Source organism: Natrix helvetica (assembly GCF_964273705.1).
Source record: "Natrix helvetica genome assembly, chromosome: 2".
NCBI classification, from domain to species: domain Eukaryota; kingdom Metazoa; phylum Chordata; class Lepidosauria; order Squamata; family Natricidae; genus Natrix; species Natrix helvetica.
The window spans coordinates 281,090,939-281,108,774 of record NC_138552.1 but is presented as its reverse complement, the minus strand read 5'-3'; the positions used below and the strand labels follow the sequence as shown (position 1 = coordinate 281,108,774).

The 17,836-nt window shown below is 39.1% G+C and overlaps 1 protein-coding gene across 4 annotated transcripts in view; it reads right to left on the bottom strand.

The window, feature by feature from the left end:
- Window positions 1-669: 669 nt before the first annotated feature.
- Window positions 670-17,836, bottom strand: part of GTF2I (general transcription factor IIi) — a 71,905-nt gene continuing 54,738 nt past the window's right edge. For 3 of the 4 annotated variants that reach the window (XM_081941419.1, XM_081941420.1, XM_081941421.1), the window contains 13 exons: window positions 17,555-17,613; window positions 16,835-16,936; window positions 15,863-15,961; window positions 15,423-15,488; window positions 14,141-14,324; window positions 12,335-12,393; window positions 10,870-10,980; window positions 8,972-9,052; window positions 6,575-6,758; window positions 4,778-4,806; window positions 4,127-4,195; window positions 1,974-2,018; window positions 670-1,568 (listed from right to left, as the gene is read on the bottom strand). In XM_081941419.1, the coding sequence (XP_081797545.1) occupies window positions 1,510-1,568; window positions 1,974-2,018; window positions 4,127-4,195; window positions 4,778-4,806; window positions 6,575-6,758; window positions 8,972-9,052; window positions 10,870-10,980; window positions 12,335-12,393; window positions 14,141-14,324; window positions 15,423-15,488; window positions 15,863-15,961; window positions 16,835-16,936; window positions 17,555-17,613 (1,147 nt within the window). In that variant the 3' untranslated portion in view covers window positions 670-1,509. Of the gene's footprint in view, window positions 1,569-1,973; window positions 2,019-4,126; window positions 4,196-4,777; window positions 4,807-5,142; window positions 5,202-6,574; window positions 6,759-8,971; window positions 9,053-10,869; window positions 10,981-12,334; window positions 12,394-14,140; window positions 14,325-15,422; window positions 15,489-15,862; window positions 15,962-16,834; window positions 16,937-17,554; window positions 17,614-17,836 lie in introns of those variants that run through there. The other variant, XR_014174381.1, reaches the window with a different exon arrangement.

Here is a 17,836-nt window from a genome sequence, read left to right as displayed (position 1 = left end):
CCTGAAAAGGTTTAACGTATTGGATTCAGTGGCTGTTGAAATGAAGGGGGTGCAACACCCAATGAGACCTGATCCTACTGTACAAAAGCCACAGGATCTCCTCCCTTGGAGTGAATCTGTGGGACGGAGGGCAGGACAGGTCACAACCCCTGGCCTTACTATCCCTGTTAAGAAGCCCAGCTTTAAGCTTCCCGCCATATTATGATATGGATCCCACCATCATACTCTTTTTATACGTTCAAATGAAACAGCAGCTCAGGAAACCAGTTTTTTATTTATTTATTTATTAAAAACATATGAGTTGAGAGATATATCATAGGAAAAAATTATTTCAAATATACAGATACTATTATCCAATTAGCCATTAAAGAAGAAAAAGAAATTAAAATCGGACAAATTTCAACTCCCCCGCCCACCTAGTTTAAATTAATCTGAACTATGGTGGGCATCCTTCTTCAAGGGGAAAAAAAAAAGATCACAATGCACCTAGGGGCTATTCACCTAGGAGGCAGATTTATTTGCTAATCCCTGCTGATTTTTATTACCAAAAGCAAAAAAGTAACAACCGTTCTTTTCTCAAGTAGGCCTGGGACTGAAGATACGTATCTCTGTTTTGTAACAATTCCAAAGGACCTTTGACCCAAGTAGAGATTTCTATCTAGAAAGGGAGGGAGGGAGGGAGGGAGGAATGGGATAAGTTAGGATAGGATGTCCCAGAGATGCTTTTCAAAAGACAACTGGATTTTGTTTTTTCATTGATAACGTTTCATTTCTCATCCAAGAAGCTTCTTCAGATGAGAAGCAAAATGTTTTCAAAGAAAAAAACCAAAGTCCAGTTGCCTTTTGAAAAGCACCCATGGGACAACTGTGACCTGGATGACTGAGAATCTCCATAGACGTTAGGACAGGACAGACAGAAGGTACTTCTCTTATACAATTATATTACACGGGCCAGAATCATCCCAACAAACTCTTCTCAAGCCTTGATGCTTTTGCTTTTGATTGGAGATCGAGGAGGAAAAAACAAAATGGCAGAGATGGAAGTTAAATAAACTGCTACTAGAAGCCCTATGAAAATAATGGCTATTTTTGCATACTGTACATATTTCATTCAGTTTAACTTGGTTCGTTCGGTATCTCAAGCCCTCCAGACATGGACTCTGACACCCATCAGCCCCAGCCAGCAAAGCCAATGGGCAGAGAGGATGCCATCCAAAACAAACGGAGGGCATAAAGGGTGTGGAAGATTGCTCTAAAGGTTCAGGAGGACTAGAAGTCAAAGCAAGTGGCCCAAGGACAAAAGGAGCACAACTTAAAAAACTGTAAGAGGGACTCCGCCAAGTTAAGTGATCTACATAGTTACAGGACCAATATAAATGGAAGTCAGATCATAGATTCTGCATTCACAGCAACAGTCGGGGGTCCATCGCCTACCTAGAAAAGTATCTGACTATCACCCACCACTCTGCTTCGTGTTATGACTGTCCTTTACCCTAATGCAAGTCAGGTCTACCACGTAGGATCTGGCTCCTGCTTTATTTGAGAGTGTTCTTCAGTCTGTACTGAATCTGTGGAGACAAAGAGTATTTGGCTGCTTTTAGACAACACAAAGGACACTGAAAAACAAGAGAGACAGAGATCTTATATTCTATTTATCCAAAGATTAACAAATCAGAAGGGCTGCTAAGTTTCCCTGATGCTAATACAGTTATCTTCATAAACTCCGAAAGAGTAGCTTAAAAAAGAAAAAAATGCAGCAAATGGGATATGATTCACAAAACCCACTGCAATTTAAGGATGGGATACCACTCAACCCAAGTATGACTATATGCTCACTGATTCATAATTAGAAAAGCTAGCAAGACTGTTTACAAAGGGTGTAAAACCGATTTAACTTTATTTTTAGTTTCATGGACATGACATGCATATCCAAATAGCAAGTGCTTTCTTCTCATTAGATCACAGAGCCTTACCTTCCTCCACAGATACTTGTACTATTTGGTCTGCTTCAACTGGCTCTAGAAGAAAATACGTACAGATATTGGTATTAATTCTATATTGGTAGCCAACTTTTATTAACCTGTCTTGTCAATGACTGTAGCCTTGGAAGGACTGTTTTCACTCTATACAGAAGTCTCTAAAGCAGTGGGTCTCAACCTTCCTAATGCCACAACCCTTTAATACTGTTCCTCATGTTGTGGTGACCCCCAATCATAAAATTATTTTCGTTGCTACTCTATAACTGTAATTTTGCTACTGTTATGAATCATAATGTAAATATCTGATAGGCAGGATGTATTTTTATTGTTATAAATTGAACATAATTAAAGCATTGTGATTAATCAAAAAAACAATATGTAATTATATATTGTGAAATATTTCTTAATATATCTATATATTAAGAGAATATATCTTTCTCTTTCTCTCTCTCTCTCTCTCTGTATCTCTTTCCCCTCCTTCCCCCTCCGTCTCTCTCTGTATCTCTCCTCCCTCCCTCCATCTCTGTCACTCTGTGTGTGTGTGTGTGTGTGTGTCTTTCTCTCTCTGTCTGTCTCTCACTCTCACTCACTCAATCACTCACTCTGTCTCTCTCTCTCCCTCCCTCCATCTCTGTCACTCTGTGTGTGTGTGTGTCTGTCTGATTGTCTCTCTCTCTCTCTGTGTGCCTCTCTCTGTCTCTGTGTATCTCTCACCTACCTCCCCCATCTCTGTCACTGTGTGCGTCTGTCTGTCTGTCTGTCTGTCTGTCTGTCTCACTCACACACAAAGACGCACATTTAACAATTAATCAGTGGAACAGCTTGCCTCCAGAAGTTGTGAATGCCCCAACACTGGAAGTCTTTAAGAAGATGTTGGATAGCTATTTGTCTGGAACGGTATAGGGTTTCCTGCCTGGGCAGGGGGTTGGACTAGAAGACCTCCAAGGTCCCTTCCAACTCTACTATTGTATTATTGTATTGTATTGTATTATTGTATTGTACATACTGTGGTCACCTTTAATCACAGGTTAAAAGTACCTGGCAGCAGCATTTTTCCCTGGGGGAAAGTCTCCGAGGCTGTAATTTGCAGGTTGTGCGAGCGCCACACGCCTATGTTTTCAATGGCGTGGAGCCACGGCGAGGCTCTGCGCGGCTGGGGATGACTCTGGAGCCCATCCAGGAAGACGAGGAACGCGAGGGGGACCCCTCTCCCCCACAGGTGGGGTCCGGACCCCACACATCTTTCACAACAGTCTCATTTCCAATTGGGGGGATCCATGCAGAGGATTTCTCCCCCCCCCCAATTGGAAACGAGGCTGCGCCCGCTCCCTGCCCGGCCAGCCTGATGAAGCAGCAGTGGCAGCATGTTGCTGGGTGATGGGTGGGGGCGGCACTGCCGCCCTTGCTTCTGGGGCTCTTCTTGCGGGACATGCTGGCTGGGGCTACTCCAGGGCACCCGGGCCGCCGGCTCCTCCGTGCTCAGCCCGGCCGGCATTCCGTCTGGTGCCCGTCCTTGGCAGCACGGATGGGCTCCAGACCCCATACATCTTTCACAGCCGTCTCGTTTCCAATTGGGGGGATCCATGCAGAGGATTTCTTCCCCCCAATTAGAAACGAGGTGGCTGTGAAAGACAAGGCAGCGCTTTGTCAGAGTGAGAACACTTTTCCACCATTATGAAGTCTCTGAAGCTGCAATTGTACGGGGTGTGCACGCGCACCTATGTTTTCTACAGCGTGGAGCCGCGGCGACTCTCTGCGCAGCTGGCGATGACTCTGGAACCCATCCGCGGGGGGTTTCGAGGAACGCGAAGTGGAGTTTAAAGTTTAGAGTTCTGAGGGTATTAGCGACCCCTGTGAAAACGTTGTTCGACCCCCAAAGAGGTCGCAACCCACAGGTTGAGAACCACTGCTCTAAAGCCTCTTTTATAAGAGAAGAGTATCTAAAATGACATCACTCTATTTCTAGATATCTCAATACTGCAGTGGAGGGTTGGGCTATCTCCTCCCAACATAAATAAAAATTAGACTGCATTGTATTAACATAACATCATAATAATAACCACATGAAACTTGAAGGGTGATGAGCAAAAGCTTCCTTAGAACTCATGCTGGAATTACTGAGCCACTAATATAACTGCAGAATTTACCTTGTATCACCTGTTCAGGAGCTGGCACAGTGGCTGCTTGGACTTCTGCTTCTGCTTTTTCAGTAATTTCTAGAACGGACAGGATCAGAATCAAACTTTTATCAAGCAATGCCCCTCACAACTACCCGAGGGTCATTCGTAGAGATATAGTATTATTCAGTTTCGGCATACAAACTGTTAAAATGTTTTGGCAGTTCAGATAGGAAAAACACCAGAGCAATGTTGCTGTCTGTATAAAATTTGAGCTCATTAAAATCACTTTCCTTTTCTGCAATAACATCTTTGGATACATTTGAACCACTTATAATTTAGAAGGGTTAGAGATTTTATGAAAATAAAATAATATGTAGGGTTGAACTATAGATGCTGATGTAGCCAAATCAAAATGAAAAGCAACTACAGGTAAAGAATTTTTTAGAAATCTATGCTTCAGCATATTGCTGAATTGTTATGTGATATACTGTATTGTATTTAGGAAATGATGGATTATTTCTAAAATGGGTAAAACAGCAGAAAGACTTCTAAACTGACCATAGAAATGACAGAAATGCATAGTTGTTTGTACATGCCCGGAGCAATATACAACAGTAAGATGAGTTAATGCAATTAGTAAAATTGTATAAAGATTTATTTTGTTAATGAAATACTTACGGTTGTTCATTACAAGTCCAGGGAATGGTCTGTTGGAAAACAATATAACATTTCAATGCTCAGAAATAAATTATTTAATCCAAATTTCCACTGATGACTTCCAAGAAATGTTTTTAGTGGCCAATTTTAGAACCAATATAAAGCCATTTAATTTTCAAAAACTGTGATTTTATTTTTCTATGTTACATTAATGCAGGCTTCTTCAACCTGATGCCCTCCAAATATGTGACTGTAACCTCTTTCATCACCAGCCATCAATCACAGTGTGGAATAGTGGTTAGAATGTTGGATTAGGAATGTGGAGACCCAGGTTCATATCTCTAGTACGACATAAAATTCCCTGGGTGACTTTTAGCCTAACATACCTTACAGGGTTGTTGCAAGTATAAAATTGAAGGGGGATAATGTAGACGGCCTTGAGCTCCTGGAGGAAAGGCAGGATATAAATGCAACAAATAGTTGAATTAATGGAATCTAGAAACTTCAACTGTGCTCTATTAATACTATAATTCCTAAACCATTCAGCAAGTCCAATAAAAAAATTCAACATAAAAAAAATACACAGCCCTAGTTTTATATCTTCACGCCCAGTTCAAATCGTCGTATTTCCTATTTTATTGAATTCTGTTTAATTCTATCATTTTTGCCATTTTCCTTTCAATACCTAATACCATACCTGTAATTTATCCTTTTTAAAAACAATTATACTTGAATTCCAGAACTTGGCTATCTCCATCCTAGATTGCAAGCATTCCAAAAATTCTATTTCTGTCTCTACCCAAGGCAAACCTCAAGGTCAAAACACTTATCTCTGATACTGAAAATATCTCCTCACATCAGTTCTCCTTTGTCTTAAGGAGGGATGAGAGAAGAAGCTGTCAGTCAAATCCTTTTTCAAGATGGATTATACAAAGCCTGATAGCTATAAAGCATTCCAACCATTATAACAAAGAAGAGTTGATCTTCCAATTCTGCACTACTTAAAGTGGTTACAAATTATAGACAATCCTCAACTTATGATCACAATTGGAACTGGAATTTCTACGGCTAAGCAAGGCAGTTTTTAGTTGTGGCCAATTTTATGATCTTTTTGCCATGGCTGCTAAGCTAAACACAGTAGTTGTTAAATAAATCATATGGTCATCAAGAGAATCTGGTATCTCCTCCCCCCCCCCTCCCCACACACACACAATCAAAGAAGCCTTCTGGGAAGGTTGAAAATGGCAAGGATGTGACCCTGGGACACTGCAATTGTTCTAAATATATGCCAAGCCTCTGAATTTTGATCAGGTCTCTGTGGGATGCTGCAACAGTTATAAGTGTAAGGAGCGGTTGTAGGTCACTATTTTCAGTGCTGTTATAACCTCAAATGGTCACTCAGTGAATGGTTGCAAATTGAGGACTTGCTGCCAAAGAATATGAAGAGAGTTCTACAGGTCAGAGGCAGATGCAGAATTGTTCATCTCCAGGCCAAGCCTCAATTTAGGGAACCTTCCCTCCTGATCTTTCCAAATTTCTTAGAACTGTTTTGACTGTGGTCCATTCCCTAGACCAATGAAGTCACCACATCCTTTTTAAAGAGTTCTGCAGAAGAGCTGGCCTGCTGACGACACAGAGGCTAGAAGAAGACAAGGTGGGCTCTCTTAACACCCTGACTGCCACTGGGAAGACTGCTGCCTTTTCCCAGCCTGAGGGTACTGAGGGCCCAACCCAACATCCTGATCTACAACAGTTTCTTTCAACACACAATTAAAATACGCAGGTTACACTAAATATGTACCACTGAAAGTCACATACCTAATGACGGTAAATTTAATAAACTCTGCGGAATCCAGAATCTTCCTCATGGAACTGATTTCAAGATAGCTGGGAGCTTTAAAAGATACACCAGGGGGCATTCCATCCACCACCACACAGCCAGGGTTGACAGTGATTTTTCGGTATGGGACTTTCACAGGGTATCCCATACCAATAGCTTCCCCTACAGAAGAGAAAAAGGAGCTAATCAAAGATGGCAAGTAAAGATGGGTTCAGAGGTATTTTTTGAAATGTGTGCATATTCCTTAGGAACAAGATGATAAAAATGAATGAGGAATAAGCAACATATTTGGAATATACCATATTTTTCGGAGTATAAGACGCTTCAGACTATAAGACACACCTAGCTTTTGGGGGAAGGAAAACAAAGGGAAAAAAATCTGCCTCTGCCACCCACCATCCATCCCATTTGCTGCGGCCCATTCAGCACCGGTGCGACCCACTTGCCACCAAAGCACCCCATTCGCTGCCACAGCCCGTTCAACACCCCTTTGCCACTGCCTGTTTGCCACTACTGTGGCCCGTTCAGCGTGGCCAGTTCACCGCCACCCATTCTGGATAGGACACACAGAAATTTTCACCCACTTTCGGGGGGGGGGGGGGAGTGCGTTTTATACTCTGAAAAATATGGTAACTGCATAGTAGTTATGAGAAAGAACAGTATTGGGAGAAAAAACTTCAAATGACTATTTTTTAACACAACGAAGAACCAAATATTCATTTAATTACATGTTGATTTGTTCATTCAACGTAGTAATAGTGCGGCTTTAAAAAAAACCTCCCATGACCATTAAGCATAATTAAAAATAATAATAAATCCTGATAAGAACCATCATGCACACATACATTTTATCATAATAGTGAACTTCCTGATCAGGAAATGAAAGTAATAACTTCTGCCTGTTATTTGCTTCTCAGCAATTATTATTTTTGTTTAGAGGAACAGTTGCTTTTAAAAATGTAGTTATTAAAGCTCATCATTATAAAAGATCAAAATCTCAAAATCACACTTTGTGTTAAACAACACTGTATCTTAATTATACACTGTACACTGAAGGGTTTTCTTCTCCTGTGCCAGATAGGACTGTTGGATGGAAGTTCTGCCCTGTTTGGTATGGCCAATGGCTACTAAGGAACCGGCTCCCCATCTTTGGCATATCCTCCCCAAAGTGCTTTTTACTTAGTGCCTCTTTCTTAATCCCAGGTCTATTCCTTTTTATTCCCTAAAGTTTTTAGTCTTCATTTTCTATGTGCATTGTGATAATATTTCTGCTGCAGATTTGTGGCTGTTTTCTCTGATTGTTATTCCATACAGCCTGGGATAGGATTTCTTTTAAGAGCTAAGAAAACTTAGCTACAGTCTTAAAATCATTTTGACACTAGTGCTCCAGCTTTACTTTTGATTTCCAAGGCGTTAAATATAACCAAGTCAATAATAGAACAAATTGGGATGGGGAAATCATTGCAAAAGAGAGCAAGAACCCTGAGCTGTCACAGTAGCAGCAGGTGCTTCCTGGTGGGTAGTCGTGGCTCTGGAGGTAGGATTCATTGTAGGGGGAAGACATGAGCAAGTGCAATTTAAATGTTTGGGCCTTGAACTAGAAGGCAGCTGGCTGTGAGCACCAGTTTTGTGAAGGGAAGAGAGTGTGACCCTGTTCTAAGTACATTCTACTTTTAAACCGTGTGTTTGTGTGTGTTGCTCTTACTTATTCTAACATTAAGTTAAAAACTGAATGTTAGAATTTCTCATGTAGCAGCTTAGAAGAAAATCATGTTACCACTGCATACAGTTCCTCATAGATGCATTAAGGAATCCTGAATGCCTCTCACCCCAGTCAATGTTTTTTCTGTGGTCTCATTGTCACCCTCCATGTTATCAGTAAATGTGTATGGAGAATCTCAGTCATCCAAGTCATGGTTGTCCCAAAGGTGCTTTTTCAAGAGGCAACGGGACTTTCTGTTTTTTTCTTTGAAGATGTTTCGCTTCTCATCCAAGAAAGTCCCCTTGTCTCTTGAAAAAAACACCTTTGGAACATTTTATCAGTAGTTTCAAGCACAGACCCATCTGCCATTTTGTGCAATGATTTTGATAAGAAATCCACCTGATTCCACATAAATCCACCTAACTCACTCTAAAACCGATTGCTACTGTAACTAGGAGAGGCTTGCTAAAGGAAACTATTCTTTACCACAGAGCATGTGCTTTTCCATTCATATGGATCCAAAGTTACGTAAAACAAAACAAAACACAAGAATTAAGTTCTTCTTTGTTTATACATCTCCCCTGTATTTGAATTTCAAAAATGGTGAAGATTGTTTTGCTGTTTTAGCAAAACGATGGACTCAAAGGCTGAGAGGAGGAAATGCACTAATTACCAAATTTTTGACTGAAGAGATCATTCACTTGCTCTCTCAGCTGCCGGGCCTTCTCTACTTTGGAGGTTCTCTCATCGTCATCTGCAAAATGTAAAGAAATGTAATTACTGTATTTTTATGGTTTTTAAAATCACTTTTGAAGATTTAAGACAACCTAGTGATCAGTTTAAGGGGTACTATTGGGGGTTGTTCTATCTCCTGGTAGTGGGTGGTGCTTTAATCCTGGCCCAGCTGATTTGCTGTTTGGGGCTTGAAGAAACCAAGAGAAGGAATGCCAGAAGCATAGAACATATCCATTTCACGGCTCAACTTAGTGCTACATTACTAAGGTGGGGACTGATTTCTTGCCAATGGACACTGGTTTGTAACCCCTTAAAAAGATATCCCAAAAGGAATTCATGTTTTGTTCATTTGTTTCATATGACTGGATTTCAAAACAGTTCCTGAAGACATTGCAGTTGAGCAAATCTTTAACTTCACACAACAGCAAACTGTGGATAAGTAAAATAAGAAGAAAAGTGTTGGGATTTCTACTAGCTGCATAGGAAGAGAGGAGGGCAGAGTTCTTGAGCCCAAGGCATCTCTTGTACAGGCATACTGTGCTACATTGTGGGTTAGAGCACACCAACTTGTAGTTCCCCAAGAATCCCCAAGCTCTGCACAGGTCTTTTTGGAAAGCACTGAAAATTTCTGGCAGATGTCCTGCCGTTTAGCACTGGAAATCAGAGCAGACAGGGAAGCTTAAGCCTTAAGTGTCCTTCTAACAATGAAAACACAAAGAAAGCTGCCCTCAATGGGAAAAACAAAACATCTCAACCTTAATTTCCAACCAATCATTGACATCATATATATACCAATACTCAAAACAAAACGAAGAAATAATTTGTCCCATGTCTCCCCTTCCTTTAAAGTTTGCCTACAGATAGAGTGTTCCAATGGGCACTGAACTGGGCATCTAAACAGGAGCAGATATTACTCTCCTAGTCGCCTGCACCAATTTTTCGTCTTTTGCACCCAACAAAAGATGAAAAATAGAAGCACGCCACTTCAGTTCCCCACACCAACCTTTCATCTTTTGCACCCAGGACACCCAAAGCAGAAGTCGCTCCCGGTCTTTGCTATCACCTTTTCAGACGCAGTTTCTGCCATGAATGTTTCCTACACAAGGCAGCTTTCTAACCCAGCAGAGTTTTAGACACATGTAGGGAACATTTGCTGGGAGAATGTGGGCTCAAAAAGGAATCAACAAAGGTAGTGTAAACCTTTGTAACTTTACAAAATTACAGCTTCAGTGCAGCTTTAGTCACGTATAAGTAATGTTTGTGGAGGAAGGTGGCCTGAAAAGGAAACAGCACAGGTAGTGAACCACTTATGCTTTGGCTGCAAAAGATAAAAGATTAGTGTGGGGAACGGAAAGACAGCTGAATGAATGAATGTTTACTGGCTGCTTGAGGGGACTGGGGTGATAAGGTAATTGGGTGAATGCTTGCTGGCACTTGCTGGGGAATGGCAAGTGTGTTTCTGAGACTGTTTGCCGTCCCGCAAGTCAGGATGCAGGGCAGCCAGAAAGGCATAGATTGTGTGTGTGTGTGAGACAGACAGCTGGGGAGTGAGTGCATCAAATTTTAATCACATGACTGTGGGGGCACTGCAATGGCTGTAATTTCGGCCATGTGTTGTAAGTCCTTTTTTTTAGTACCAATGTAAAAAAAGGAGACCCACTCAACAGAATGCCCACTGGGTAGAACCTTTATTCATGGTTAGCCTAAAGCACATATGAGTCTATTTTATATCCAAAGGAAAGTAATGTTCTAAATACTATTAATTGCCATTATCTTTTTTTTTTAGTGCTATTCAACAGTTTTTAAAACCTCAGTTATAGGAAGTGGGCAGAGTACCTGGTATTGTCACCTGAATGATGTTAAGGTCTTCTACTCCAGCAGCTGTGTTCACCACTGGGTCAGGCACACTTACAGCATTTATCACAGTATTACATAAGCTGGTTCTTCCTTAGAAAAGATGCAGAGGCAGAACATTAGCTTGAAACCTCCCAAACAAACTCCATTCTCATTTTTAATAATGAAACTGCACAGTGAAAAGGTTAACAAATAAACCAGAGACACTGACTACGCAAGAGTTAGATTACATAGATGAAAGATGACAGCTGTAACTAGAACCGGATCAGTGTTTCCTACTACAAAAAGGTAAAAGTGCTGCAGAAATCTGCAGCTTTTGAATTTTAAAACTACCAGAAAGGAAATACAGACCAGCATACAGAATAGCAGCTAGAGATCTGGATAAATAATTAGTGAAGCAAAATGTCAGCAAACCACAGCTGATGTTGAAACTATTTCCCTGTAACTGCAGATCTATTTTGGATCACAAATCTGACTGAAATGTTACTGGTCGGCTCAGATGTGCAGTGCCCACTCCCATGCTCGTCTACTGAAATTTTGCATGGGGAGAACACCATAATACACAGGAAACGGAGATATTACTTAATGAATGTATTATTTTTATTGTGGGAGCTCAGTATCAAATCTGGGGGCCTCTCACATGGTATAGAAGTAGTCCTCATTTAACCTCCATTCATTCAGTTAGAATTCAAAGTTACAGAAGTGCTGAACAAATGGTAGTTATGTCTTGAAGTCACATAATTAAAATTCAAGTGCTTGGCAGCCCACTCGCATTTAAAAATGCAGGGGCACTCCCTCTGTATTGTGGACTCTATGGTCCTGGACTCTGCTGGACCTGCTGCCTCACAGCTGACCTTTGCCATCTTCTTCTTTCCATCTTCAAGAGGCAGCTGCTGGCCATGATAAGCCTTCTTCCCAAAATCATGTGCAGGCCTGTCCAAATCACGTGCAGCCTCCTGAAGCTTCATGAGAAAACTATATACGATTTGGACAAGATAACACGGGGCCTTGGGAAGAAGGCCAGATACAGGCACCAGCTACCTTGGCAGAGATGGCGGGAGATAAGTGGATGAAAGAGTTGCAGTCAGTCCCTTACTTTACCAAGAGTCATGGCTGGGAGAGACCAAACTGGGAGAGGCTTAGATTGGGATGATTCCTTGCCTTGGTTAATGATGACAATAGGGACTGTTCTTACTAAGTTGTGCAGTCACCTAACATCATGCTCTGACCAGTCGCTTAGAAATTCTGGTCCCAATTACCATTGTAACTTAAGCACTACCTGGGTTTGGAAATAGATTGGCCCAAAGTCTCTAGCAAATTCTAGGGACTCTTCCAAAAACTGCAGATTTATCTATGTCCCTCTTTAAGAGCATCCAATTCCCGAAAGAAACATAGCTGTGAACTTTTGATGCAAGAGAATTACCACCAAAGCAGAAGTGAAACTCACTTTGAGGACTTGGAATAGCAGTAGCATTTTCTTTAATTGCTGCCTCAAACATTTCTGGCCTGCCGAGAAACATAGTTAAGATTTGGCGTACGAAAATAAAGAATTAAAATCAACAAGCAGGGGGAAAGAAATTACAAACAGCTCAATATAAGTGTCACAAGAGTAGAATATTAAATTTGATCACAGGGTGGCAAGGATAATTATTGCCTCAACACAATCATTCCTTTTCAAACCCTGTCCCATTCGCAGAAGCTCAGAAATGCCAGGTAACCCTTGAGCCAAAGATTAGAGCAAAACTCAGGGAATACTTCAGCTGCTCTATGGGTGCCCTAAAAGGAGACTTTCATTATAATTTCAAATGTTATGCACAGAGGCACTTGTGGAGTTTCAAAAACAGAAATTGAATTCCTAATGATATTATAGCAAGAAGTATCTAGAAAGGGATCCCCCCCTCCCCCCCAAATGACATGCTGAAGAAATAAAGAGAGATTAGACAAAAATTTCCATGTCATCTAGTTTTCTCCAATTTGAAGCCCATCATCAGTGTTGGAACTCCCCCAACTGAAGCCCTATGGACAACTGTACTGAGGACTGGAATCCAACACATTTGGAATCACCAGGATGTGGAAGAATGCACAAAGACAATATTTTATTTAATTTTAATGAAACTAAGAGTTTTCCCTGGAGCCACACCTTTTCTGAATTCAGAAACAAATGAAAATTGCATGATTCCATGAAGAAGGGAGAAATGGGATTTTTTTGCCTACTTCCCTTTGCATTGAAGAAGCACGAACTTCCTTTTGCTTTTTGAATGGATTTAACAGCTTCCATTAGAATACCATATGGACACCATGTTGAATTTATTTCTCCAATTCAACAGACTTTGAGGATCTTTCAGCTCATATAGCTCCAAACCCTCCCAGTTAAAAGCCGTTTCCTGGTGCTCATTTATTGCTATCACCCCAGAATGAAAGTGTGGATTACTCGTTCAATGCCTGGTTTTGTTTCATCCTCATTCTTCTGGGCAACTACCGAAGGGCTGGATAAATGTTACATGGAAAAACAGCGAGCAGGTTTTCAGCCTAGCTGGGATCAGAAATGCGATGTGGTTCCACTAAATAGGGCCTAAATTCTAGTGAATCGAACTGCTGGCAGCCAGCAGTTAGCAAAAGCAGCCTGCAGTGCTGCATTCTATTAAACCACTACTACACCACGACTCTTATTAATAATATTTGGCTTCTTACATTTTATTAATTTGAATAATTCTGCATTTATTTATAGAGAAATCAAAACAATTAAAGTCTCTTATTTTACTAATTAACACAGGAAGTTCATATAGGAGTACATGTAGCTTGTTTGGGAAGTTATAAATGAACAGAGAGTTTATTCAAACTACCATGTATCTTCAGCTGATCTAATGCCACAAATAAATAGCCACACACATTAAGAGGAATTTTGGCATATGCTATAATTCAGTTTCCTCACATCTGTTTACTCTGGACAGTGATAAAGTTCTTTTCCAATGTTTCCAAAGGTAAGTCTGCCAACTATTTCTAATAAAAAATAAGGAAGTAAATGATCACATACTTGTAAAATTGAATCCTTTCTTCTTTTGAGGAGTATAATTCAATATTATTAAACTGAGTATTTGGACAGTCCTGCTCTTTTAGGAAGGCCTAAGGTTCAACCCTTCATATATTAAAACACAGCTATTTAAGGAATCCTGTAATTGACTAAACTGAATCCCATCTTTATTTAACTTTTGTAGAAAGGCCACTTGTGTGTTATGCATTACATCTGGCTTACTTTTTAATGATAAATTTTATCTTAGCTTTGTTTCGGAGGATTTTTTCCAATCTTGGAATGCCAAAAGTAGATGGGCGACGGAATGGCACTCCCTCAGGAAGGCCTTCAACGTAAAAATCTTCAGGGTAAGATTCAAAAAGCGCAAAAGGAACTTTAACAGGTTCTGTCAGTCCAAGAGCTTCCCCTAGAATAAAATAATATGTGTGAGTGATTTGTTTTCCATTTAATAAGTTTTTCACATCTGTTTGGTAGGTTTGAGCCAAAATGGGTGAATTAAGGAATGAAGCAATTTGTTTGAGCTAAGAGCAGGATAATAATGCTTGAATTAAAGATATGATTCATCCAACATGAAGTATTTCTATTCCAATCCCAAGGTAGGTACACTGCATGTAGGTAAAATATATTTACTTTTTAAAACTGCAGCTATAATTCTGAAATAAGACAATTTGTAGCAATAGGCATTCTTGGAATTAAAATGTATTTTTAAAAAAAAATTCAGAAGATTGGAATGTTAGCCTGTTATTAAGGAATTCATCTTCTGTATGGATTATAGTCAATGGACCCTTATATCACACTAAAGTGAGGAAGCTTTAAAGCTGCAACACAAACTGTTGTAGTGTTTCTGCATGCATACTGCAGTGTATGGGCTCTGTTTCAAGACTGAGCCTTTTAAGTATAATGTTTTGGCCTTTTGTCCCTTTTCTTTTTCTGATCATTTTTGTTTTTTTCTTCTATTTATTTAAGCAAATACAAAATTTAAAAAGTAATGTTTTAAGTAGTAAATATTAGTGGAAATAAATGATTTGCTGAGTATTATCTAATGAGAGTTCTTATCTGTAATCTGAAGTGACATAGCCAAATACATATTTAATTTTTTATTGTATTTTTGTGATATTCTCTATGGACTGTACACCGCCCCGAGTCCCTTCTGGGAGAGGGGGCGGTCTAGAAGCACAAATAAATTGAATTGAATTGAATTGAATATTTAATTCTTTGAGAATCAGGCTGCAGAATTATGAATGTATTTAACCATTGTGTGGTTGGACTAGATGGAATAAGAGAGAGAGCATTCTTAGCAATAGAGAACTCCTTTCACAGGGAACATTTGGAGCTTGTTCAATTTTATTTTCTACATCTTTAAGTCCATTTTATTTAACCAAACATTTCAGAAAATGAGAATTCAATTACATACACAGTTGATGCCTTGCTGAATTTAGTTATTTTCCTAATACAATTTTCTAAAGTGCTAAGCATATTATTTAATAAGATAAAAAGCCCTTACCACATTTTTCATTAAAAAGATTTTCAACTTTCTGTTTCAAATCAGTAATCTTGGCATTCCAGGCCTCTGTCAAAATATAATGGAAATTATTTCATTCAATCCTATTATATTTTTGTTTCCCTTATTACTCAGTTGGATTTATTCAGAACAAGTTTCTGACAGATTCCACAACACATAATATGTAATAAAATTAGACTGTTTATTGGCGTTGTTCCCTCATTGATTTAACATTTTGGCTACAAATCTTGAAATGTCAAAGGTTTTTTACTACCAAGAAACAACCAACATCTAATTTACTGAGCTGCAAACCAGAATGGATAGCTGAAGATATATAGAATGTGTTAATGCACAACCTAGTAGACATGTAAATATCCCATCTTCTAATTAACAAAATTAAGAAGCTTAATTTAACATAAAAGAAAATTTTCTTATGAACTTACCAAAAGAAAACTCTCTTCCTCTTGGCTTAAAGCCTGTATTGGATCCATTGGTTTGAGGATTAGTTCTAACATCTGAGGTTGATACCCTATTAGCAGGACCTATTGAAACATAACAAATATATTCCATTTTAGAACTAGCTTTAAGTTTCAATTCAATGGTGCATATCCTGAATATGCAGTCAAAACTTCCAGTGTTTTTCTAAAAACCTAGTCTGCATAGCACTCCTCCATCTGAGAATGTAAAAGACACATTACAAGAGGCAATCTACCCTGAACTATTCTCACAGTAGTTGCAATTGAATAATAAGGCATATATTTAAAAAGCAAAAACAGACAGCTATCTAAATAATTCCTTTTAAGGCTGCATTGCCCCATCAATTGCTTTGTTCATGCAAGTTGACTGGTTGCTTGGTGGGAAAAGAACATACCTCTTTTGGTTCCTTAACCCTTCTTAAGGCTTTCTCCAAAGGCCACTGCCCAAGGATCCAGAAATACAATTCCCAGTTTAAAAATATTTCTGTAAGGCACTATTCCAATATACATGTGGGGAAATTAAGAACTATACAGAAAACTCTCTTGATAGGGTAAGATTCAGCAAGATTTGGAAACTGCTCTCCAAGAGAAGACAAAACATGTCAATCTTCTAGCAAACTTTTGGTTTCAAAATTTATAGTAAAGAATGTGCATCCTATGAATTCTGAGTCCAGGTTGAAACAAAATTATATGTTTTATGCAGTGATATTCAGAATGTTTGATAGTTAAAATGTGAAGTTTCAGACTTGAAATGGATCATTTCAAATTCTCCAAGATCATCATAAAACACTGGTTCTAAGAATGATTTTTTTTATAAGTTTCAACAAAACATCCAGGCCATTTTGAGCTGTGTTTTGATAAAAATTTCCAAGTGGACTTATTTCCTACATAATCCCAAATGGCTATCCCTAAGGGGAAATAATTGGGCAAATTCCATACCTTCATCTACAGTAACTTCAATCTCTGGAACTTTAGAGTTGCTTACAGGACTTCGTGTAGAGTTTGAGCTGCTGGGACTCTGAGAGTCTACAGAGATGTTTACTATTTGTATACATTAAAAACCATTAGTTTTTGCATGATTTAGGCAGCTATACATGAAAACTGTTTAACATCATTAATAAAATATGAATATGTTAAATTTCTGCCAGCAAATTTAATAGGTGGAGAAACATTCCCCTTTTTGCACAGTATAACACTAAATGGCTTTTGTCTTTTCTAACAGTTTACCATTAAGCTGCATTTTATGATAACTTCGACAAGGGGCACATAGGGAGATATAGCAATGAGATGAATGGCTAAAACTCCCATCTGTTATACAAGCAATTAAAACCTGATAAGCTTTTGTATTTGGGTTGTTTTCTTGATCATAGAAAAAAATGCTGATCTTATTCCAATGATCTTTCTACTAGAATAGGGATGTCGAACTCAATTTCATTGAGGGCTGCTAATCCAAAATCTGAATTTAAATAGAATACATATGATTCAACATATGTTGAATCCACCACAAATTTCAGCGGTACTGCTTTCAAAAGTCAATAAATGATGCAATATATTAAGAAAATGAAAACCTTTTCTTTGCATTTATTTTAAAAATGCGTATATCCTCTTTCAACACTAGATTTTTCCATTCTGTAGTGTTATAGCTTCTTAGTCACTTACCTGAAGTGTTCACTTTACAAGCCAATTCTGGAGGCAAGTATGAGGTAACAAGCTCTGGCCTACAAATCAGACAGTTTATTTTTACTAAAGCATTCTCACAATCACTCAAGTCACAAAAGTTATCTGTCTATGGGGTTACTGTAGGGAATAATGTTTGGGGACATTTTGCAAGGAAAATGGACTAGAAGGAAATGACCTCTTTTGTTAGGATTAAGAAGCAATTAGTCAAAACTTCGTAAACATCACCTACTGTACCCATTTTAAATAGCAGAAAGGTACACA